Below are 25,904 nucleotides of genomic sequence, written 5' to 3' on the forward strand. Positions count from 1 at the left end.
ATAGTTACAGTTGAACTTCATTTTCTGGCTCATTGGGGATGAGTGGGAAGATTGCTTCAGCAGGACCAGATGAGAAAAGCTTAAAATTAGATTATCCTTTATTTTGTCTGAAGGAGGGTCTGTTTTCGCAGAGGTCTTGCAGGAGGGAGTCTTATTTTGTATTTACCAAGATTCAAAAGGCTGTCCTTGGTGTGGACTTTCTCTTTGAAGAAAAAGTATGTGCATCCTCTATTTTGAAAATGATAATTGGATCAGTCCACAAAGAACTGCTACTGGGAGAAGAGGTGGCTGCACATGTGAACTTGTCCTGGTTGTAAGGGGACAGGAGATGGCCTGAGAACAGTTGTGATCCATCTTGTAGGAGAGATTAAGAAAGGAAATTGCCCAATAGTTTTGCGAAGAGTGAGAAACTTCTTCAAATTCTTAAAACCCCAGGCTTGCTGAGGGGACAGGCCATGTTCTGTGTAAAACATGCCATTTTGAGGGTGGTAGGGTTTGTGACTTTCTTTCCTTTGCAGGATAAATTCAACTGATCATGGCATCATTTGTGAAAGTACTTGTGTGATTGCCAGATGAGATCATAGCTCTGTTATTCCATCAGTATTTCAAGACTCATATAAGAAAGCCTTAGTCTTTTGAAATGTATGCAGTTTTAAAGTATTGCTTTATTTTGTTCTGTGGATAAATCTGATTGCTTTTGTGAAGATTGTGGAAACATGTCCTAGTGTTTTCTTGACTGTGATAAATGTCCCTGTTTTTTGCCTGTGTTTTCTATATGATGTTTGAAGGGAAAGGATATGCTAATATTTGCTCTGGTTAGAGGAAGCTTGCATATAGTTATCTATACTGCTCTGTGATGAACGTACAAATTCCTTGATGTGGTTAAGGCTGTGGGTATTGTGAAATGCACTCAAAGGTTCAAGGTTTTAATGTAGCAGACCGACAAGAGAGGAGTAGTCTAACCCTTTCTCTTTGACTCAGTTTGGTAGTTTGTGTAACTGCTCTGCCAAGAGAGGGCGAGGAAACTTGTGCATGAGCCAAAGTTACAATTGCATTCGAATGACCTTACAGCATAAAGAACTGTTCGTGTGGGGGAAACGTAAAGAGAAGCAACACTTGGAGCGAGCCTGCCAGCTAAATGGTGAAGTTCTGGGGGGGGAGAGAAGACTCGAGAAAAGAAGAATGCCATGCAGATGATCAACAGCAGAAATGCCATGCAGATGATCAACAGCAGAGAGAGCTGAAAATCAGGTACAGCAACAGCTGCTGCAGAGTTGTAATCCCTGGTGGTGTTTCTCTCTCCTCACAGGGTTTTGCTTTGAGTGTCGTATGTATGTAGTGTTTGTGCAGAGGCATCGCTATCCATGTTCCATCCCTTTGTCTGAGTTGATTTAAAACATGGCAAATGCTGCTTTAGTATCTTTTGAAATCCCTTACTCTGCAGCTTAGCTGAACATTGTTTTCAGACTGTGGCACTGGATAATGCTGCCTGGTCTCTTTCTCAAATAATGCTGAGCTGAACTGCTGTTGTATTGTAACATACAGGTTTTGTTCTGCGGGGGTAGGAGGAAGGACTTGTGCTTTGGTGTTTTTTTTTTTGTTTGTTTTTTTTTTAAATAGAGTGCTGACAATGTAGTGTGCTTGAAGGGGTCAAAGATGGCTGTTTGCTGTGGCTGTTTCTCCCTCTCCCTTCTCCCCTGTTTGGAGTTGTACCTCAAGGTCTAAAGTTCTAGTAAACTGTCAGGTTAGCTACAATGCTGTCACCACAAGTTTTTGAGAACAGGAATCTGAGCTATCTAAGATTTTTAAGCTTACAGATGAATCTCCTTTGGGCATCAGGTATCTTAAGGCATGCTGTGGTTATTAAACAAGTGCTTTGATGGGAGCAGGTAAATCAGTGCGAGCTGAATTACTTGCACAGCTTTGCAGCCTTTCAGCTGCAAATAAATTGCAGTTATTTGGGACAGAGGCAGCATATTCATGGGAGAGTTTATTTACCACTGATTCCTATCAGTGAACCTGGAGCTTCAGAGGCAAGAACTATGCATTAGTATTTATATGCAATGTGTATTAACTTTTTTATGCTGATAGATACTTTGGTAACTGTAAGCCTGTTTACTGACATATGTTATTAGTGATGCCTAAGTGGGCTACTTCTTGTTGTTACAATAGCAATTTCTACAATGTAAGGAGCTTAGATCTGACCATTTTCTTCCCAAAAGATGATTTGTGCTGGGGGCATCCTCATTTTATTAAGCTCATTTCCTGGATGTGATTTGAGGTTTTTCTTGTCTGTATTTAAACTTGAAACCAGCGCTTTCAAACTGAAAAAGTAAAATGGTTACAAATTACTGCATGAATTTTGGAAAGTATCTGCAATTTTTTTCCAAGAAAGTCTATTATTTTAAGAATAAGGCTAATTTTGTTAGTTTCTGGTGACTCTGAAATTCTAGATTGCTCTTAAAATTAAGTACGGGTTGTGTTCTGGTGACAGAAGGGTGGGAAAGCTATTTATTCATTTTTTCCTCCTAGCAGGCATAGTTGCTGTGGATTTATTCGCTTACCAACAAATTTTAGTGTAGCAGTCTTTGTTACTATATTCAAATGAAGAACAATTCTATATAATTTGCTAATTCTTTTTACTTCCCCACAATTTGGCTGTGTCTGAACTCTGTTAAAAGAATGAGTACATTTAATGAATCTGTAAAAACTTGCAACTGCTTATAATTAAATTAAAAGAAGAAATCAAATTTAACTTTACTGCTCACAGGCTCTTTGTTACAAAACCCGTTTCATCTTGGAGCCAAAACAGTTAAAGGGCCTTTCCATGGTTGGGAGCTTTTTAGCTCTGGAATGAGACCTATGGTAGCTATTCCCTGCTCTGTGATTGACTGACCTGAAGGAAGCTGAAGCTGCTTAATCAAAAACTTTAAATTTTGAATTTTAGCTTTATAGAAGTGCTTTGGACTGGCATTACCTGCAAAACTTAAACAACACAGAAACAAAATCCCTTTAGAAACCCTGGAATCTCACTGCTACAGCTGTTTTTAGACAACTGTAGAGAAGGGGAGGGAAGGAAATGAGGATTTTCTGTAGAGTTTGTTAGCATCTGTAATAAGACTTTGCAAAATATGGGAGTGTAATTGTAGTTAGGCAGAGATGGAATTCCATCTCCAGCAGAAAGAATACCTTTCTCGTCCGCTGCTTTTGCTTTCCTCCTTCCCCTTGCCCCCAGTGGCTGGAGTAGTATTACTTTGCACTATTAAGAAAACTGAAGGGCACTTGCATTTTAGTTGGAGCCTTTGTCTGTAGGGGGTAGACTGAAGAACATAGTGTTCCTCAATGGGGTACACCTGATAGATTTTTTTTTTTTTTCCCCTTGTTCATTCTTGTCTGGCTTGCTTTCCCCATGCAAATTCCTGGTTTGCCCTGCAATATAAAACAGGAGGGTACTGTGAAGTCAGAGAGCTTGTATTCTCTTTGTGCACTTACCCACCCTTCCTGTTTCTCTCCATTAGGCCTTACTTCTAGTGAGGCTAGCATATGTATGACATAATGATTCAGAATTTGTCCCCACTTTTTTTTTAACCCATCTGTAAAATATGGAGGATAAATACGAATCTTCAACAGATTTTGAGTTCTTGTGGCAGAAGCCTTTTTGAAAGAAGTCATTAAAACCAGAAGTGTTTTCAATGAATTGCCCTGCCCCTTCCCCTTGTTATTTTGGGTGTTGCTGATTATGTATTTCTATGGCACAGACTACAGTGGAAATCAGCTTTGTTTCTTTCTGATGAACTGTGTCCCAAAACATAGCACTAACACAAACTATAAGAAGGAAGCTGGAGGCAGAGGAGACTCTGTGTGAAAGGTGCTGTTGGAAGCTTTTACTCTAATCTTGAGGTCTTGTTCATTGAGCAGATTGCTTTTATCCAAGCTTGCTTCACACACCTAGAACCAAAGAGCAGGTCTGTACTAAAAGTTGGAGCCCTTGGAGACTTGCAAGAAAGAGTAATTTCATCTTAATGCACTCTGTAAGCAGAATGGAAAGTATTGGATCTAATTTATAATATATTTATTAGACTTTCCAATTAGGATTTTATTTTGGCTTATTCTTTGACAAATTCATTCATTTCATATTCAGTTCAAATTCATTCATTGCAAATATGAAATTAAAGGCTGAGATGGATATGTGGCCTTTTAGAGCAATATAGCCTGCCCTGAAAACATTGCTATTCACTGTGGAGCTTTATAGGCATTACTGGGAAAACATGAGCATTAGAAATGATAGGAGTATATTTCATCTAGTGATTTCCATGTTCTTCGATTTCCAAATACTGAAACTATTTCCGCATCAGCTGCGGCACTGCTCTCTTTGATCTCATCTCATTCTGACATCCTCTCACTCTAAAAGAGGATGCCTTTGAATTGTGCTTCATGTTGTCATTTGATTTCACACGTACAGGGGTTCATCGGGAGGAGAGCTGGAAATGCAGATGAAAAATGTAGCTGACAAACTTTCAATACAGGAGATGCAGAAGGAATATGATCAGCTGCCTAGTTAGGCTCTAAAAAAAATCACGTGAACTTTAAGCCACTCAAGAGCTTAATTTAGTGGAAGACTGAGAAGCTTAATATAGATAGCTTGGATATCATGTGGAAATTCCAGTTTAGACATGTATTGATATAAGAGACCTTGAGCTTATTTTTATTTGTTTTTGACCAGATTGTTTCCTCCCATTGGCCCCACTCTTTAGCCTCAAGAAATACAAACAGTGGCAACTGTTAGTGCACAGCTACACCAAATTTTACAAGGGAAGGTGAAGGAAAATCAGCCTTTTGGTATTTTCACTTGTTTAGTTAGCTTTCAGTGGAGTTGCTCCAGAGTTACAGCACGGGCATCCTGAGTGTGGTCTTCAGGGCACTTGTTTGGTATTGCTTCTGGTAACTTTTTGGGGGAAGTTAAATCAAGAAGTGATTGATGTCTCTGGTCAGGATATTCTTAAGTTTGCTGAGAAGTGTTGGTGACTTTTGAGCTGACTGTTCCTTTTCTTCCCATAAGCAAAGTTCTTAGGGGATGGGGAGAGGGAGAGAAAGTATGAGGTAGGGAAAATGCCCCTCTCTCAAAGTTGAGTGGAAAGTGGGTAAATTGAGACACATCCTCATCTTCTGCCACCCCTTCCCTTGGAGGGAAAAAAACTCACACATCCCCCCAAAACTTGAATTGAATGCCTTTGTCTTGAAATGGCAAAGGCTACTGTCAGTCAAATTCTTTTTTCCTCTCTGTCTTTGAGAGAAAGATGCAAACCTAGTGGGATTTCTGCTCTTTTTCTTAAGTCATGCCCAAGTTTATCTGTATGTTTCCCTTTCCCAGTAGTGTGACTTCATGGTATCTGTTCCATCAACAGCACAGTAATATTTAACTTGATTCAGAAAACTTAGTGTTTCTGGAGTGATCATTTACATAACATCAGTAGGAAGGTCATCGTGTAGCTGATGTGACTTGCCCTCCAGTGAAAGTGTCATGGGAAAAACAAATGGAGGAATGGATTCCCTGTATGTTTACAGTAGCCATGGAAAGTCCTGCTTTGCTCGCATCTCGGTTGGACGTTGACAGGGGGAGGGAAACGCTCTAAATCTTTAAAGGATGATATGTATGGAAATAGATTGCACATCTAGGTTATACTTGAAAGCATAAATTTTTAATTTGTATCACTTTGGCTCTGCAAAGGAATTTATTTTGGGTCAAACCATACTGTTGATGTGGAGGCAGCTATACAGGGGAAAAAAGCCTCTGAAGTATGGTGTTCAAACTCTAAAGTAGCTATTGTTGATCACAGACTGCTTAAAGTTAGAGCCCTTAATGCAGTCAAAATTGATGACATGCAATTCTTTCTGCGGTCATGGATATATAACTTCACAAATGGTGAGTCAGCTTGCAAGGTGGTGTTGTGAAAGTTACTGTTGTCTTCCATGTGAAGAATTAAAACACCTCCACATCATCGCAAAAGCAAAGACAGCCGAATAGGACATCTTCATGTTTAAAAGCTTTGTCTATAGAGATTAGACCTGTGTTTGATAGGAGCATCAGCCCTGAAAATATGTCAACTGTCAGCCAGTGGAGTGACGTCTGTAAATCCCTATTAAATGCTTTGCTTTTTAAATTCTCTGAAGAAAGTTAATTTCTACAAACCTCACAGAATAAGATTGGAATTCAGTGTCAGAACAAGGATCTCAGTGCTTGGTTGCAGAGTTTTTGCTATAATGACACGGGAAGTCTGTTCCATCCACTTAGAATAAGTCACGGTGCTGTCTGCAGTTAGGAGTGAGCGGTGGAAGTTGCAGTAACTTGTTTTCTGTACAGAGAGGACAGTTTTGTGCGTGTGAAATTTTAATCTTGCTAACTTTTTCTGTGTGTTTCTGAGAGCTGTGACGTTCCTTCTGAGATAAAATATCTAGAATGTGGATGCTGTGAGTCAAGGTGATGTGGTGTGCTTGTTTCTTTGTTTTGGGGTTTTCTCTTTGCTTTTAAGACGCCTTAGGTAGCACTTGAGCAGAGCTATACAGTGAAGTACACCATTTCATACAATGTCTCAAGAAGGCCTGCTCCTGCTTGTCAAGTTGCTGCTGTTACATATGCATTTACCATAATTTAAGAATAAGTATAATCTATCAGTTAGCATAAAACTAATTCTCTGAAGTGGGGAAAGAGGGAAATATTTATATTTTGACTTCATTGAGCAATACTTCATTGCTTTTCTTCTGGCAAGAAATGGCTGTCTTGGATTTTTGAGAACATCTATGTGAAGGACAGTGTCAATCTGTAGGATTCATTTTTCTTAAAGTAGGTTTTGCTACCACTGCCTCTCAAAATGCAAAAAAAATTTTCGTGTATGACTTTTGAACCTCAGATCAATAATTTATTCCATACAGTGAGGACTGATAAACTAGAGAATTTAGATGTAGAGATAGGAGGAGAACAAGCAGCTTGGGTATATTTGATATTAATGCACTCTTCTGTTTCATGTAATGCCACCGAAATTCTTCTGCTGTCTGAAAGTTTGACAAAAACACATGCCCCTGCACAAGTCTTTGAGACGCTGTCTTTTAATTCTGCATCTTGGAACTTTAGGCAATGAAGGATTTCACATGCACTCTTTCCTGGACTAGCGATCATAGCATGCGATGAAATAACAGAACCCACATCACAGGTATCTACACAAAAGTGACTTGGGCAAGCCTTTTAATCTCCCTGCCTGTTTTCTCCAATGCAAAATGGTAATAATACTTCCTGAAGTCTGGAGAATGTTGCCCTGGTGTCATGTACCTTATTACACGTTGCTTTTAAAGACCTGCAGAAAGAGAATTGTTGGAGATTTTGCTGGATTGCAAGCTAATATATTTAAGTGTGCTTGAGATTGATGGTTTTAAGGTATTCAGATTTCATAGTCAATGTTGATTATAATATCCTTACTGTCATGAAAAAATAATAATCCCAGACAATTTATTGAGATTGCTTGTGAAGCATCTGTTACTTTAAAAAAAAAAAAGAAAAAAAGAAAAGGAAAAAAGAAACCGCCCCCCCCCAAAAAAAAAACAAAAAAAACCCCCCTCATTCTCTCAGTGACGGGCATGGGCTGTCTGCAGTAAGGCTTCCCCAACCTGACAAATCTTCCTTTAGTTTGTGTCCTTAGTCTGTTAGGTCACTAGACAGAGCTGTGGGCATGTTACTAGGTCTGCAGAAATGTTTTCTGCTGATAGTGTACATGTCTTGTAGTCAAGAAGCTATTTTTAATGGTCTGATCAGGCTGTTAGAGTTATTGAGGGACAGAGCCCTGGCAGAGTGTTGCCTATGGGAGCTGCCATGGGCATGGGGTGGGAGGGGAAGGTAACTTTCACTTCCAACTGTTGAATCTATTTTTGATTATGCTGATATTTCCTGGTAGCTTGTAAAGTAAAGGCATGTATCTCAGGTGTGTTACCTTGATGAAGAAAGCATTTGTTGGCCTAGGAGTAATCCTCGTGTTACTGGGGGGGAAATGGGTAGAACTGCGTGAAGGGGATGTGCCACCTTTCTTTCCTTTTGACTGTGGTGAAGTTCAAGGGCTGTCTGGATACGTGGTGTCTTAAGAAACTTGGGCCTTTTAACTCCTCTGAGAAAACTGCTGCTCTCCACCATGGGTTAGTAGAGAGGCTCTGACCTGAGACAGTTTGGGTGGAGTGGGAGTGATTAGTAAGTTGTATACTTATTTTTCTTAAGCCAGGACTATGCTGATTGCACAGTGACTAAGGAAGCATCATGTAGTGAAAAAGGAAATAGTTATAAATTGTGAAACCTTGAATTTAATCATGATGCTTAGCTACAGGCAGCTTTTTAATACTAAAAAAAATAATAAAAAACACTCTTTCATGAGCTTCAGGTTTATCTCTTTTGTTCAGAGAACTGTTGTACGTAAGTGTGCTTACTGTAGGGCCACCTTGTTCTTTGTGCTAGTTTTCTGCTGCAGACATATTTGTATGCTATGCTCTGAACTCTGGATAGGAAAGTCGCTGTTATTCCTGCTGGGAAAATAACTAGCGAAACTGCCCTAAATATATTGCAGTGCTTTTATCCCCTTTTCCTTTTTTATTTATTTATTTTTAATTTTTAATATGCAATTTGTCCTAGTGCAAAAGAAAGTCAATGGTTATCTCCAGTTTTTCAGTCTCTGTGTGCATGGCTCAGTGATTGTGCTTTTCTTCACTTGTGTTTAGCTGTGCAAATAAAAGTTACAGGTAGAGAATTTAAAATGGAATTTTAAACAGTTTGAAACTTTGCAAGTGCCATACCTGGGAATGTTGCCACATAGCAGAAACACTTTGGTGATGTGTATTTCATTACTGTCAGGGCACTGAAGATAAAGTAAGCTAAATTGTGTCTCTTGCTACAGTGTTTTATAAAATAATATTTCATGAAATCGAACATTTGCAGGCATGTGGAAGTGAAAGAATAGCTATCTCTTTTTAGTATTTATTTTTAAGTTTTGTATGTTCTGTCATACTATATCTCTCCATACCAGGGTAGTGTCTTCCATCGGATATGACAAGCTTTTTTTTAACTTTTTTATTTTTTTTTCTCTCACTTGGAAGTATTCTCTCTTAAAAATATGTCTCTCTCTCTCTTTCCACCAGCCAGTCAGAACACTTGTGCGGAACATCGTTTTTCTTCATTTTGACTGGCAGGCCCTGGAGCTGCCAAGATTATTGTATGGGGACCGAACCTTGTGCTTCATGTGCAGTCTTGCAGATTTTGTTGGGCTTAATCTGGTCATGCAACTTTGCCTGTGCAGGCTGTTTAACCCTAAAAATTCTGCATATGACACTAACTTTATGTGGGATCAGATATATTCTACCTTCTGTCATAAAAGTGTCGTGTAGAGCATGTGTCCTCAGTCATCTGCAGACTTGCCTAGTTGCATTTGATAAGAATGGAGTCTTGTGCCTGTGACTGATTTGGAACAAGTGTATGCTGTCAGATGACTGCGGTACTAACAAACGCAGAGCTGTACTAGAATCCTAGTGAAGTTGTCTATTAATGCCAATAAAACTATTTCTCCTAAGATGGATGCTGAAGTATACTGCTAGCTAAAACTCAGTTTTGCTTTTGCAATTGTTCGTAGTTTGTGTGAAGAACACAGACCATAATGCTTAAAAACATGGTGGCCATTTTTTCCAAATCACGCCCCATATCTTGCATCTAGGGGAACTGACATGGGACACAAACCATATTAAGGCAGCATCTGGGTTTGTAGCTGATGGCATGTGTAGCTCTGTCACTGGGCCTGGTGGCTATCCATAGGAACATTGGAACGATGCGGCCAATGTACGGGCCAGTTACTTTGCACCATGAATGACCACGTGACGCTGCGCAGCTGTACTGTCTGCGGGCACATTTGGAACAAGCACAGAACTGTGCTCAAACTATCTTGCTGTGTTGCGGTCTCTAGGAATATGCTCTCCCACTATGCACAGATGTGCACCTATAGTACTGAGCAGGATGGACTAATATATTTTCAGTGAAATAGTTGTGGAGACACATGACTGCAAAAACAAACTTCTCATTTAATGAGGATAAAACTTGTGCAAGGGGAAAGTGAAAAACTTGTCTGCACCTGGAAGCTTTCTCCTGCAGCCAAATACTGTGTCAGTAAATCACATATGTGCTCTAGTAGCAAGAAAATATCCTTCTTTGTGCTATGTGTATGTTCTTAATTGCACCGTTAAGTTGGCATCTCCGTGTAGAGGCCTACCAAAAGTTAATGAAGGGCTCTGTTCTTTGTGTGTTCAGACCTGAAAATACTGAACAGAGTGTAAAGCTTGGAAGAATGGAAACCTCTGAAATGACACTTAGCAAATGTTAGAAGGAGAAAGCTTGCAAAAAAAAAAAAAAAAAAATCATTTAACAACTGGTGCTGTTTTCTGATGCTGAACTTGTTCTGTGTTACTCTTCCTCCTCCTCCCTATCTGTAGCCTTATCATGGGTTAACTGAAACAAGCTGGAGTTGTAAAACGCCCTTCTGTTCCATATCAGCATGGGTGTATTAGTACTTATTTGACAGCAGAACTCTGTGGGAGACCTTACAGGTGTATATTGTGTTGTTTCCATGCACTTTCATGGTATGTTCTGGGAAAGCTGGTTTCTTATCTGGCCCGTCTGTCATCCTATGCAAGTGATCTTAGCCTAGAAAGTCATGGATCCAAGTCAAGTTAATGACCTTTTCCTTCACTTTATTAATAGTCGTGCTTGTTTCTACCGCAGTCAGTGTAGGTAAAGAGTTGGACTGAGAAAGAGGGCATTTCCACAGCAGTTTGTCCTGCTGAGAACGTGGCAGCGTGCCTTGCTCAAATTGCACCAAGTGTTTGGGCTGTGGGCAGGTACTGTGCAGGCAGCTGTTGTGGGTTTGGTGGCTGTGGAGTCTGGGCTGAACAGCAACTTTGCAGCAAGGGTGTGAGCAGGGCATAGTGAAACCGCAGACCTGTGAGAACTGTGTATCTGTCGCTCCATCATGAGAAATGGAGCCCTGGCAAAGTTTTGGTGCAGCTTTTCATCACCAAGACATGCACCTGGAGGGGCTGTATCCCTTTTTAACTATAAGAGAGTGGCTTATTTTGGCCTTGGCAAGTCAGTTGCTGATGTTGGCAGTGGCAGAAGCTTACAAGGGAATTGTTGCTAGGCCTGAGTCAGGGGAAGTGAAGTTTGCTAACATCCCTTTAATCAGGGACAGTGCTATGGAGTGCATGATGCTGCCCAGAAAATAAACTGTTACTGTGCTTCCTTTTTGGTCATGGAGTTTCCAGCATGATGCTGAATATCGATAGGGTATTTTGATGATGAATCTTTATTCCCAATTTAATAAGTGAGGTACATGCACACTTTTTTCTTCTTCACTGGTGTGGGAACAGGGATGTGAAAACTGAGTCACACTGTTGTGACCTATGGGGTCCTACAGAGGCATTATAATACAATATTCTTCCATGGGCTCTTAAGTGACAGGTCCAGCTGATGGTGAATGTTCCTGGCTGACTGCTGGCAACATGAAGGGGCCTGAAGGTCCGTCCCCTTGGATTGGCAGCTTGCTTCTATGTAAGAGCCTGTGTACTTTTAGGCTACAGAGGAGAACAGAAAATGGTTCATAGCAGAAATGGCTTTGTGCCTTTGCTGGACCCTGCAGTGGGTACAAATAAGCAGTATGTTTCTGAAAACTTGAGCCTGGATCCAGACCAGCAAAGGAAGAAAGAGAGGGCTAGTGTATCCAGGTCTCTACTTTGCAGTAGTAATTACTGTAATGTATAATGCCCTGCATCTTGGTGGGGAAAAAATTTTAACCTCCTCGTTAGATTACAGTCTTAACTTCTAAGAACTCTTTTGCTTGGGAAGAACTGCATTTATTTACTTCAGACCAAAAGGATGACCAAAAATTTGTTAAACAAAGCCACAACTGTTAGTTGTATGGGGCAAGTGATAGCCTGGAGACCTTTACTGCCTTTGGACTTATTTTCTAATGGTATTAGAGGACATCTTGCTGAAAGTTCTGTTGGGTCACAAACCTTCAGGCGGATACGCTGTAGTATGTCAACTTGCTGATGCCTAAAGCATGGCTAAATTTGGATCAAACGCTTTTCTGCATGAACAGTAGAAGCTGTTAAATCTTAGGCTGACTTCATTTCAGGGAAGTCATTGCCTACACAGAATGCAGAAGTATTTTTTTCTAAAAATGCTCTTTTGTAATGATGTGATATGCAGCCCTTTCTGTGAAAGTTAATTTTTCCTTGTCTTACCAGTGAAAGGTATATTAAAGCTTTAAGATCTAGTGCTTGCAACTCCCTAGAACATACTGGACAGAAAACCTAAAATTAGTTCTCCCTTGTGAAGATTAAATGATGACGTTTTAGAAGTAATTTGCTCAGTCTCAAAGCACTCTTTGATGTTATTGGCTCCAGCTGTCAAATGTTGGCTTCTCTTTACCTATTTTAGCTCAGATAAGAGTTTGTATGCCGAATGAGCAATCTACACAGGGAATTTACAGAGAAGGTAAGAAGAGGTTTGTTCCTTTCAGGAAATCCTGTGTTTATATTCGAGACTGTACACATAGGCCTTGCTTTCCATTTTGCTTGTTGATTTAGAAATCTGAATCTTCCACAGCTTGCTTGACAGAAACTTGCTTCTACATACTCAGGCAAAAAGTGTGAAAGTTTTTAAGGCTGTCGGACTATTACTTTGGTTTTAGTGATACTTCCTTTAGTGATACAGAGTTTATAATCATCTTCAAATGTAACTGTGGTCATTGAGAGTCCAGAAGATGTCCTAGTTTTACATATGGGTAAATATTATCACTGTTTTGAGGAAACTGACTCTTGGAAGTGATAACCTTGCTTTTGATATAGCAGCATATCTGCATGAGTCAAGAAAAATAAATCTTCATTGTGTGCTTCTGAGGCTGATAGGACCTTTGCTTTCCTTAGACCAGTCCCTTCCAAGCTCTGCAAAATTTAGATCGTGATAAACATGAAGGAAGAAATTTCCAAGCATCATAATATTGTTCTATTGTGAGATACTTTTCTCTTGTAAACTGGAAAATGCAAAAAATCAAATATATCAGTGGTATTTTTTCAGTTGAATGAAGAAATGCAAGTAAGCTTCAAATGCGGTATTTCTCATACTTGCATAGTCATAAACTTCATGCTGTTGTGTACTTTCAGCATTATCATGTGTCTGTATTTTACTGAATTTGTCCAGTTCCTCTCATGCCCATGCAAGGATTGCTTTTGATACCGTAGTGAAAAATGGGGGTGAGTTCTTGGAGAAATTTCAGACAACCAGTTCAGTTGGGGGATGTGTGTGTGTGTGTACATACTTTACAAGCCATACAAGTAAGGGTCTTTAAAGAACTCTTTCTTCTTGCTGAAAACTGGCTTGGTTGCTTGCCTGAGGCTGTTGGTATACTCAGAATGTTTTCTGACTGGGTGATAAGATATGAATAAGTCATAAGGCATGCTGATAAGTGGGAAACTGAATTGACTGACTGGTAAGCAGGTCAGCCTGCCTAGTCCACTTAGAGTAGTTTTAGTTCTCCCTTCATCGGCAGGGACTTGTAATAGAGCAGTAGGTGGCAGGGGACAGTTTGGGTAAGTGCTTCCTTACTGCTTGTGCCATGACTGGTGAATAAGTGAAGTTCAACATCCATCTTGGAGAATATGTGTTTGCATACAAGAGTTGATCAGAGGACAACTTTAAAAAGCACCATGTTTAAGGGTTATTGTAATTATTTTCCAAAATTAAATTTCCAGACTGCTTGGGAGAGTTTGATAGTTTTACATGTATTGAGTGACTTCAGACTTTTGTTTCTATGCTGCTGTGGAAAAGTCACAATGCTGGATTTCAACTTTATTGCATAGTTAAGATAGTTCAGTCTGGAAATGAAGCAAAACTTCATACATAGTACGTTAAACTTGCTTTTTTACACCACTTGGCTTGTAATCTTGTGTAGTTCTCCCTTGTAAGGAGCTTTTTATTTTATTTTATTTTTTTTATTTTTTGTTACAGATTGTATCACTGTATTGCTATTGCCAGGTTCATGTTAATGCTCCTGGCTAAGAACACTGATGCAAACCCTCTCTGCTGGTGTAACTTTGACTTTAATGGCATTAAGCCACAGATAATTGGCCCAGTTTACTTAAATTCCGCAGCCTGTTGTTAAGATAAACATTCCTAGGTTCCCAAGAACACAGACGCATGTATATGGTAATATACTGGGTATACAGAGAAAGGCTTTAAGTACCAAATTCTTATTTTCCTATTTCATTCTTGATGTTTGCATGCAAATTTCATAAGCAGAAAAATGACTTGAGGGAATAATTGTGCCAGTTTATTTTTAAACTGTACTGTAAGTTTTTGAGAACTGCCGTGGGACTTCTCCCATTTGATGCAGCCATCAGCTTCTGTGGCAGCAGAAGGAAAGTAGTCCTGCACTGGAATGGTATGTGTTGAGCTGCACCCCTGTTAGTCAGCAGCTCATGTCTCTGCAGTTGGGAAGTCCACGTGACCAAGGCTTGGTGTAAACCGCACAAGGCCCAGGACCCTGGTTGCTTAGGAATATATAGTCTTGTTCTGTCACTCCACAGCAGTGGTACCTAAACTGACTTTTAAGGCCAGTGCCTGTAAATCCACAAATGTTGGAGGTGCAGCTTTCTCCTTCTTGAAGAGAGCTGTGATCTGTATTCCCCAGCCCAAAATTTTAGAGAGGGGCTAAAATTACAGAGTCTGTGATGGAGATGGGTTCAGTTCACTCCCACCCTCCCAAACACGGTTGAAAGCATTTTTCTCATTCTTAACTGCTTAAAGACAGCAAAAGAAAATGGATACAAGAGAGTGGGAGTGTGGTGGGGGGGGGTTGTTTTTTGTTTTGTTTTTGACAGCCAGTTAAGAAACTGTGGGCTAGGTCCTGAAGGACAGTGTGCATCTTTAGGGTGGTAAAGCAACCCTGAAGAGTGAGGGAGGTTCTCGATGGATAACCCCAGTTGCTGGAGCATGTGGGGAGGCTCACTGCCGGGGACTGAGGGCTGTTGGTGCTAATGAGCAAAGCTGGAGCCTCTTAGCATCTTAGAGCACAAATTGGTGGTCTGAACTTCTCTGGAGGTAAGCTTCCTAGTAGTCATCTTTAAAACTGCTTCTAACAGAAACAGGAAACTTTAAGTGTTCACTTTTTGCAAAATTGAGAAAATATTTGGTCACTCTTACGAAGTAGATTGTTTTGCTTTTTTTAACTATCTCATATGATTATCTAACTTGGTTCAAAGCAGTAAACTGAATCTGAAGCTAAGTGGACCAGCACACAAGAGGTAGGGTTTGTTAGGGCTATTTGCAAGGAGTCGTTTCCTTATTCAGTTGGTTCTTCTTACCCCTGTTCTCACTGTCTCTTTGCAGTCAAAAAGAGTGAAGAAAAGAAGAAATCATGGTTCTATTATGTGATATTTTATGTAAATATCTTCAAAAGGACAGCTGTCAAAACTTGAAGTAATGACAACTTGTGTTAATTCTTAGGCTTTCTGTAATCCTGCAAAAACAGTATCTTTTTTATTTAAATTATTCCAGCTCTATGTAGACTCTCAGAAATCAGTGTGAAGGGTGAGAAATTCAAAAATCCTTCTGTAATAGAAAAACAATAGTAATGCAAAACAAAATGAAAATCTTATTTTGTTTCTCCATTTTTAAGTCATGATAAATATCTGTGGCTTGAGTCAGTCCCTTCTTTGTTCAGGATTACTTGACTACAGCACTTGGTCCTAATTGGTTGACAGTTAGGCTAATTGTATCTTTGTTTAAACACTGTGTGGGGGGGGGGGGGGGGGAGGGGGTTGCATCAACATTACTAGTACAGCATGGGCTTTTGGCAGTTTTCACTGGTTTCATTTACTCCTTCATATTGTCCTGAGGAAGAAGGTATAGCTTGGCCTGTGGATTAGAGGTTTGGCATGGGATGGTAACTTATTTCAGTGTGAGTATCTTCATGTCCTGCATGCTTCATTAGACCCGGGCAGTGCTCAGTAAGGCAGTTGTTGGGTGGGTGGGTGCCCCCTCCCCCTTCTTCCTTTTACTGGTAGCTGGCTGTGTCTCTGGTGTATTTGTGCCTCTTTTCTTGTTGCTGACTGTGTGTGAGGCAGGAGGTCGTATGTGCTGAACACAGCAACAGCCTACTCCAAAATGATTTAGTGTCTGTTGAAGTCAGTAGATCCTTCCTTTCTTCTCAGCAAGTATTGCGTGATACCCCTTGAACTCATCTTGCATTGAGCTACTTCAGTGAGCACTTCACATATACCTTGGTGTCAATAAGAAGTATGTGTCTGAGATGTTCATACTATTGCTGTACCTCTGAGCTTTGTTTTACTATTCGATTAATTCCTTCTTGCTGTACGTGCAGTTCTCATACGCTCTGTCCTTGTGGTGGTGGCTAGCACAGTTTTTTTTCCTTCCAAGACAGGTACATGACAAGTCTAGCTGAGGTCTCCCAGCTGGTAGCATGATGCATTGCAGGGAAGGAAGTGTACCAACTTAAAAACGTTTTCAGTTTATTCATTCACTACTGGGCGGGTGGGAGGGGGAAAAGGAGGGGAAGGTAGTGGCTTATATGAAACGAAAGAAGAAGGAGCTGTATAAAGCTCATAATGTAACGTGCGTCTTAAAAGGAAGAACTGATTATAGGACGTTAAAACATTTGCCTCAAGGAACCTCAGAGAGGGGCAGTGTTACATAAAGCTAGATGAGAGCACACTTCTGCACCCGCAGCTGCCAAGGTCACACTGAGGGTTAGTCTTGCACTGTGCTTCCGCTTTTCCTTTTTCTGTGGAGAGGAGAGACTGATGGACTCATGCTGAAGGCCAAGTCCTAGCGGTGAGAACCTCTGGTTTGTGGAGAACAACTTTTCCCCTCTCTGTTGTTATGGGGCTTTTTATTTGTGATGCTTTGACTTGCATTGCTTCTTGAGAAAGCATGACTCAGTCTTGGCTGCTGACCTAGCAGTCAAAATGAGGCCAGATGAGGTCACAACAGCAGCCTGGGGGACACTGAGTTTAAGGTATTGTGCTTTACTTATTTATACTGTTGCTTAAGCATCTTTTTGGTTATTACTGCTGATATTCTGGCTTTTCTTCTGTAGCAGTGACTTCTGCTAAATGTCTAAATGACATTGCTGTGTCAATGGCAGTTATCCTGAGATTATTTTCTCTTTGGATGCCTTCATGTGCTTAATACTCTTGGTTATGATTTTTTTAAAAAAATAAAAAATGATTCTAAAAAGCCTTCAAATCTGCATGTGAAACTATTAAAGAATGCTTTCAGGCTGAAGAGCCCCTCTCTGGGAGACACATCCCTGAGAAGATCCTTCGTAATAGAGCGTGTGACATAACCACTGGGTGCTGATACTTATTTGAAAAGATTGTATTTGGCTAGACTAAAGGGTTCCCAGTCCTCCCGTGAGAAACAAGCATGTCATGGTTTAAACACAGTATCAGCCTTGAGTTAAGAAGTCTTGTGTGATCTGTGGTAGCAGAAAGCCTGGGTGCATCTGCCTGGGTCACTGGACATTTGAGGGGGGAAAAAAACAAAAAGCAAAAAAACCTGCGCACACACAAAAACAAATAAATCTCTGTTCAGAGAGAGGTGGTGTTCCCTTCAAGGTAGTCTATGGAAGATGTTTGATAAAAAAGATTCATGGATGGCTTTAAAACTGGCTTTTGATAAGGTGGTTGTCTGAACGTGGGCCGGTGTTTGTCTGTGTCACTGCCGAGGTAGGTTAGCCCTGACTGCCCAGAACTGACTTAGGCAATGTGTCCTTCCTCAGCATGCATCTCGCTGTGTGCCAGCTGTAGCTGTTACCTCTGTGAAACCCCTATTTACTAATTGTCTTAAACAATTTCTTTCCATCTGTAAAGGCTTGTAGTGCTGTTGAATCTTTCTGGGCTAAACTTAAGAGCTAGGCTGTTCACTCTTATTAAATCCAAATACTAACTTTTTTCTTAGAGACACATGTTTGCAGTAATGGTTCTCATTGTGCATGTGACTTCACATCCCTTTAGCATGTGCTTTAGGAGATGCTTCCAATAACCTGTCTCCATCTGGTTTCATTAGGCTTTAAAGTATGTTCTGCTCTTTGGGCAAGAATTGGACTTTTTTTTTTTTTTTTTTAATCTTTATCCTTCCCCCATTCAGCCAGTGAAAGACTCGTACTGACCACATAAAGGAAACAGTGAGAGTGAGCAAGCACTGGATGCTTCCCAGCCCTCAAAGCAAAATGGAAAAACAAAGTTGTCCAAGATTTTTCTCCCTTTAAGTTGAGGTAAAGTACTGATCTCCTCTAATGCGAGAAACAGTACTTGCTGTCTGGAGATGGATAAACTGCTTGTCACTTTCTGTCACTCAGCTATGATATTTCGACTGTTTATGTCCCTCTAACTAGAGGTTTGACTGAGCAATCATTCTGCATATTTAAAACAGCTTCTGAAGCGGGGAGTGGGGGGGAACCGTGATTTGTAAGAGGGTATATTATAAGGCACAAGGTTAAAACAAGTCTGAAAATATTTGGGTTCACAAACAGTCTTTAGATAAAGATTAAATAGTGACCCCATAGATAACAGCCATTTGCAATAGGTCTGGCTTTATTTCTTTATGATCTGAAAAAGTGTGTTTAACTTGGTGTAGGCATTTTTACTGGCTTTTGAGCCCACCCACTCACTCAGTGAAGAAACGATTTTAAATTAAAAATGAAACCCCAAAACAACTGCCCCCCCAAGCTTTTGTAAATGCAGGTTTTGAATTAGTAAAAAAATGAGCAAGTTGAATGCTTGAAGCAAGTCTTACTAAGTTGCTCTGATCAGATTCAGTGATTTTATTCTAAGCCACAGACTGAAGAGTGTACTCCAAATTGCTGGGTGTAGGCCAGGGTGTTAATCTAATTCACAGATAGGGCAGACAGAAAAACTGGCTTTGATTTGCTCTAGTGTCTAGATGGAGTGTTTTATATCTGAAGAAAGGTTTCTATGTAAATAGGAAGCTTCAGAGTTCTTTTTGAAAAATGACTCTGCACACTTAGTAAAACAGGTGTTTAGGGGACTTAGAAAGTGGTGTGCAAAACAGGGGAGAACATTTCAGGTGGGTTTCTTGCGAGTACATAAAAGGGGGGAATTTGCACAACCTGAAACCTTCTGAAGTGTTTAACCTTCACATTTAGTACATGCGAATGCCTGGAGCCACAGAGCTCTGATCCTGTAGGTGCTGAGAGTGGAAAGTGCTCTCTATTGCTTGGTACCCTGGGGCTCTAGCTAAATTAGCGAGTACTTCAGCCAGTAGGGATGGATCAGTAGACCAGAGCTGTTGGTTCTGAGGCTTCTTGCGTCTTAGTGGTTTGGGGGGCAGGGGTTACTTTGGATTAGATTTAGCTTGGTGCCTTGGGCTCAGTGTTCCCACTACCTGTGCAGTTTGAAGCTTTCTGAAGGAGGAAAAAAGTAATAGGTATGTGTCAGAGAACCTTGCAGTTGTGTAGCCTGCAGTTATTTGAAGTCTCATGTCCCTCTTTAGGGGCAGGTTGCATTTGAAGCATGTTTTGGGGATGGGTTTTCAGGTTCTCTTACTCAAAAAGGAGTCAAGTTCATGTGCACCAAAGCTGTTCTGAGGAATGAGCTAGCTCATGGTAAATGGAGATGGGGTTTGCTTCAAAACAGTGTTACTGCTCTGAAGCAAGTTGCTAAGGTACGCAAAGTATGAGAGCATGTGCAGCAAAGCAGTGAAGAAGGGAGATTTTTATAATCAGAAGCACTAGAAAGATCCTTTTCCCTGTTTTAAGGAAGTGTTTCTGTAATTTTTCAGATGCTTGCAGTGATCAAGCTGGTGTTTCAGACTAATGAATATAATGATTCTTTGATCCTCAGAATCTGAACTAGATAACTAAAAATTGTTGAAAACTTAATTGACACAGGCAGTGGCTTGTGGCCCTCAGGTATTATGCTGTTTGCAAGGTTTCTGCCGCTTCAGGACTAGAGTAACTTGCTGTTGCTGTCACCAGGGCTGGTAGTGAGAATGATGTTAAAAGGTTACAAACAATGCACGCTGGTGTTGTGGGTCCCTGGATAGGTACGTCACTGGGTGGCTCCATCTCTTCTATTGCTTTCAGGGAAGTTGAGGGAGGGCAGGGGGAAGCAATGCTTTAGCTCACTTGTGTCATTATGCGCAGGTTGTGTTTAAGTTTTTGAGGAAATCAGGATTAATCTCAGATGATTGAAACAGGAGGTGGCTTGTTTTATTTGTATTTGCATGAAATATATATGAAACAGCCCCTCACCCCAACATGCTGAAAATAAAACCCTCAAAACTTTTTTTTGAATGACCAGAACCCAGAACTATAAAATTGCCTGACTGACGGAGAATTTTTCTTTGCCTCCAAACCCCCCAGATTTGACTATTGTCTAATGTAAACATATCTCAGCTTTGAACTGCTTTGTCTAGGTGCCTGTAGCTGGGTAGCTTGTTTAGCATAGAGTGCAATGCTGCTTATCCACAACTTAGTTTTGATCTGGCTTTTGTAATCTGGGCTGCCACAGGTCCTCTGCCATCAGTAGCCAAACAAGGTACTTGGCCAAGTCCTCATTAGGCTGTAGTCAGAGTACAAAATATTGTGTAGGTATATATTACAGGATAGTGGTGATTGATGTACATACAGTTTAGGCTTTACATATAGCTATGCAAATTCTGTATTTTAAGACTGTTTTGAGTTAGATCAACATCTGGGTGTTGTACAGGGGAGGCTTGCAAGGTGTGCAGGGGCAAATCTTCACGCTGCTCTACGCTGTCTTCTTGTGGTTTTAGAAAGTGCTGTTGCTCTGACAGTACTGCTCCAGCCGTGCTGATCTGGCCTGTTACAAAGTGCAAGTTTTACATGAGTCTCTACCAAATAGCTTGTAAATCAGTTTTTCTACAGAGTAATGTGACCTGGTTAAAAAATATTTAAATGATAAACTTATGTGATTGTGATTTTTCTGCGAACAGTTTTAAAGCTAAGAAATTAGTTCAAACATACTAAATCAAGTATTTCTAAAGACTAAGCTCTGTTTATTGACCCCAAACTGTCTTTGTTTTTTAGACTGTTAGAAATGGTGCCAATCCAGCCACCAAGGCAAAAGCTGGATTATGTTATGTTAGGTAGAAGAGAAGAGTTATTTAAATCCTGTGTGCAGGCTGCTGTGGACTATAGAATGGAAAGAAATAAATGTGTGGTATTTTCATCAAGAAAAGCCATAATTTGACCTGTAAATTGTGTGCTTGTTTGGATGTGAAGAGTGAACACAAAACACTGCAATAACAACTTGTATTGTCTTCTAGTTATGACTACTATATATGGAGATGTGTGTCGGACTAAAGAAATATTCTAAATATTCATGTTTCATGGGTATAGGTCTGTTTCTCTTAATGGCTGCTTTGGCACTCAGGCAAATACTGCTCAGCTATGGTTTGTTTTTCTGCAGTGGGAAGATTTAGGTGAGTAGGGTGAGTAGGGATTTTTTGGGTGCATTTTTTTTTTTAAAATATGTGCCTGGGTTAGGGGGTCTTGCAAGAGAGGCATGCATACAGTGCCACTATGGGTCTGCTAGATACAGTCCAAACTTTTTTCCATTGTATATAGGGAAATCAGTGATATTAAATAAGGTCTGAAAGGGAGCAAGTACATGCAGTTATGCTTGTTTTGTTTCCTTTAAGATACAATGTTTTAAGGCAAAATCTCTTCCTTAATCCAGAATTTCTTTCTCACATAAATCTTGCATGGGCTTCTGCAGCAGACTGTGCAGACTGACTTGTTTAGTGGTGTTTTGTGGGGGGGGGGGGGGGGATTTGAGCTGTATTTGCTTGTAGTTCCCATAGATGCACGGTTCTGGTCTGATTTTTCTCTATCTTGCAGTGCAGTTGAAGGCAGAAACTGTTGTAGTGCAACATTCAGGAAAGGGAGGACTAGTGTGATGGTACTTCCCTGAGGTGGATGTTAAGCTGGGTGGAGGGGGGAAAGTGAAACGCATTCCACACAAGCTTCTGAGTCTAGGGACACTTGCAATGCTATGTTCTGGCCAAAGGTATCTTCGGCCAGGAGTATATGGGAGATAACATGCGGTGAGCAAGAAGAAGTGATCAGATGTGTCCAATATTGGATGTCAGTGAGTGTCCAGAAAAGTTGTAAATATGAAATCTCAGATCCTCAAAACTCACTTAAAGACTTTTGCCCACAAATTACACTTCTGTTATCAATGTTGTTTCACTTGTTAGTGTTTATATGTTACTAGTGTCCTGGTATTGTAAAGGCAGGCCATGGGGAATAGTGGGGAGGGAAGGGTAAGAAGAGTGCGAAACTATTTTCAGACGTGTCCTTGCTAGCAACAGCAACTTAACCAACAGTTTCTCAAAACAAATATGATTCATGGATGTGTGACAGGAACCGTGACAAAATGAAGCCCTCTTTTAATCATGTGGTCTGTGCATTGCCAGTATGTTTTCTTGCTAATAGTTTGTGCTGTTTCTGTCTTAAATTCAGAGGAAAAATGAAGCTTTGCATTTTAATTCCAATTTCATTTGAGTGATTAATTTTTAACATCAATAATCTCTCTCCTGTTATTCCAAAAGAGCCACTTGAAAGGGGACCAATGCAAAAATGATCAGGACAAGTGACTGCATTGTTCTTTTCAGTGTGTACTTTAGTAGTGCAGGAATAATGGATGCTCTGCAGGGGCACCATAAGATTTTCTATTAAAGCACTCATGTGAAACTTTCTCTTCCTGTGATTGCTACAGTAGAGTACCACTTGTTTGAGAGTATGCCATCATAACTTTATCGTTTGATTATAGGGAAAAATGTGAATGTCTCATCTCATTCTTTTCCTGTAACTGTTGTGATTATTTTAAAATACAGGTTTTGAGCCTTTGAATATGAGAACTATTTTCAGGTTACTCCATGCCATGCAGAAATAAAAATGTATATTATTGAAGAAAACCTAATGAAATGTCATGATGTGTATATGGTTTTATTTTTTTCAGAGTTGGTCGCCTATCCATTTTCCAGTTGGTGGTGTCCTAATTTCAATGTAAACAAGTCATTGTAGAGCCCTCTTGAGAGAGAGAGTGAATTTGGTTGTTTTATTCTTATGTCTGTGGTGAAAGGGAAAAATAGGTTGAGAAAAGAAGATTTGAAAGTTGGTGCAATATTGTGACTTTATTGCATGATGTCCCTGAAACAATGGGGAGTAGCTGCCCCCCAGAAGGTAGGGATGGGGAGTAGCTGCCCCCCAGAAGGTAGTTACCCTTTCCCGTAGGATTCCCTGAGAATTGCTTTTTCTGCTTCTCAGTGAAGCACTGAACAGAGCGTGTTAGGCTGCTGCATGTGCATGTGAAGTTGCATCCATACCTTCTGCTTGCAAACCAGTACATTAGTGTCATCTTGCTGGCTGATGCTCTGGTTTTCCAATATAGAACAGGGGTTCTTGTGTGGCCTGTTCCTAAGCCCCTGCTTACACCTTATTATGACTGCACATATGAAGTCAGTCTTTTCTGCCTTGCAAGTCCTTTCCCAAATCTGATTTTCTGCAATGCCATGATTATTTTCTTTTGCTAGTGGTAATGACAGTTAGCATCTTTTCTTACAGTGCTGATAGCCGAAAGCAGTATCATGTCACCAATTATTGCAGTACCGTTAGCCCCTTATCCAAAAGGTTCAGTGAGGCTTTTGGGTAGGAATTGCTTTTCTTCCCTTATTTTCCAGCCAGTTTAACCTTGCCAAGGTCATCAGTATCTGTCTTGGAGGGTCTTTGTCCCCTCTTTGAGGCTGAAGCCCTGAGAACAGGAATAAGAGGATACCCCCTCAACCCACTACACCTTCACTTACTCCCCTCCTGTTCCCTGTGCACTCCAGACAGGGAGCAAAGATGCTAACTGGCTGGAAAGGGAGCAATGATGCCAATTGTCTAGGCAGTCTGGCAGGGCAGGACCAGGCTGCACACACTGATCTAGTGGGGAGGATAAGCCTCTCTGGGTGGTGATACCAGCTCCTAATCATTTGTGCATTGTTTGATATCAACCAATTTCAAATGATGATGTTACTAAGGGATCAGAAAATCAAGCGTTGATGTAGGGTCTTTCTGCAGAGCATGGCTCACACCGCAGGCTGGCCTGGGTTACATGTAGCTCTCCTTTAGCTGAGATGAGAGAAAAGAAGTTGGTGAATGAGCCAAGGTGTCCTAAGGCTGAGGGGCTATGCTTACTCCAAGGAGGGCTAGGCAAAATTCTGGTGAACAACACTGTACAAGGAACTTCTACTTGACATAACTGTACAAGGCACAAAGACTGGCAGCTGCTCTGTGCAGTGTGTTTGTTTTCTAGTATTTGCTGAATTTGTCATGATAAACTAATGTTCAAGGAAAAAAAAGTTAATCTGTTTTAATTTATGCTGTTTGAAGTGGCTTGAATTAAATGTTTGCTGCTTTTCTGTGTTTTGCAGACTTCTCAAAGTCAACTCTAGCAAAGAGAAAGAGTTCTGTTTCTGCCAGCCAGACCCAGTCTCCAGTGCTGGTCCCCCTGATGGCAGTTTGTACAACCCTCTGAAACCTGCCAAGCTGGACGCCACAGCTTTGCACGACTGCACTTTGGCCACCACTGTGCCTCCTTCAGAGCTGTCGAACCATGCAGTCCTAGCCTGTGACACAGGCATTCATGAAGAACACTATGTAAGTGAAGCAGTGGAAGGTGATGTGCGAGACTGTAGAGAGTACAGAGATGCCTGCACCATTACTGGTAAGCAATAAAGCCTTTTATGTTGGGAAGGATATGGAGTTGTGTAGTTAAGCTGTTAAGCTGTTGATTAGGTGTCTGGTTCATGGATAGTGCTGCCGCTGTTCTGTGCACTCTTTCTTGTTAGACCAATTGAGAGTCAGGATTAAGGGGAAGAAAATACTGCAGCTTAAAATGATGGAATGGTTGTCCTGGTGTTCACTGTAATTGAGATTTTTATGTTGATACATGAATTGATTCCCACAAGGGAGATGGGGGGAACAGCAGGTAGCATTCAATGTTTTGGCTCTCCACCTCTGCTTTTCAAAACTGTCCTGGTTTTGCTACATTAATTCTGGAACTGTAATAGTTAATGCATAAGAAACAGCTCCTTCTGCATGCTTGTATGAAAGATTAAATGTCTATTACAGAGCTCATACAAATGAATGGAATATGTGTTTAAACATGGTATTTAAATAGAATTCAGTTCTTAATGATGTGGTCAGTTGACCCAATTTTCCTGTGTTTGAATAATCACTGTAACTCAGTTTAGTCACTGATATGGCCATCAAATGGCAGGCAGTTTCCATTCCAAATATATGGTTTGGCTGAGCTGTGAGGCTTCTTCTAGCTTAAAGGTTGCTTGGAACTGTGACCTTGTCAGTTCCAAGGTCTTTGGAGAGCGTTCGGGGATTCGGCTGAGTTTTCAGGAGGGTGAAATGAGCAGACTGAAGAAAAACGCATTGGGACCCTTCTAACTGGTTGCCAGATGGCAGTACATCCAGCCATTTTTGGAATCATCTGTGGGTCGTCAGAGATAGTTAACGCTGACCATCAGTAAGTACTTTCGTACTGCGTTTTACCTTAGTTCTGCCCAGCTGCTGTGTAGTTGTTAAAGGTTGACTTTCTGAAAAAGGAGAGAGATGCACTGCATACCCCTATTCCCTACATCCCAGTAATGGAAGAAATAAGAGCATACATACATAGGCCCTATTGAGGAACAGAGTGGGAACATAGCAATTATTACTCAAAGTGATGGGTCTAGGGATAAAAATGGATCAGTACAGGGAACACTGTTG

General features: G+C 40.7%; 1 protein-coding gene across 1 annotated transcript in view; it reads left to right on the forward strand.

Annotated features, from left to right (window-relative positions):
* Positions 1 to 1,045: 1,045 nt before the first annotated feature.
* TRAK1 (trafficking kinesin protein 1) overlaps positions 1,046 to 25,904 on the forward strand; it is a 112,664-nt gene continuing 87,805 nt past the window's right edge. The window contains exons 1-2 of the mRNA XM_064506440.1: positions 1,046 to 1,251; positions 24,557 to 24,849. Of these exons, the coding sequence (XP_064362510.1) occupies positions 1,139 to 1,251; positions 24,557 to 24,849 (406 nt within the window). The 5' untranslated portion in view covers positions 1,046 to 1,138. The remainder of the gene's footprint in view (positions 1,252 to 24,556; positions 24,850 to 25,904) is intronic.

Source organism: Dromaius novaehollandiae, chromosome 2, assembly GCF_036370855.1.
Source record: "Dromaius novaehollandiae isolate bDroNov1 chromosome 2, bDroNov1.hap1, whole genome shotgun sequence".
Classification (NCBI taxonomy): Eukaryota; Metazoa; Chordata; class Aves; order Casuariiformes; family Dromaiidae; genus Dromaius; species Dromaius novaehollandiae.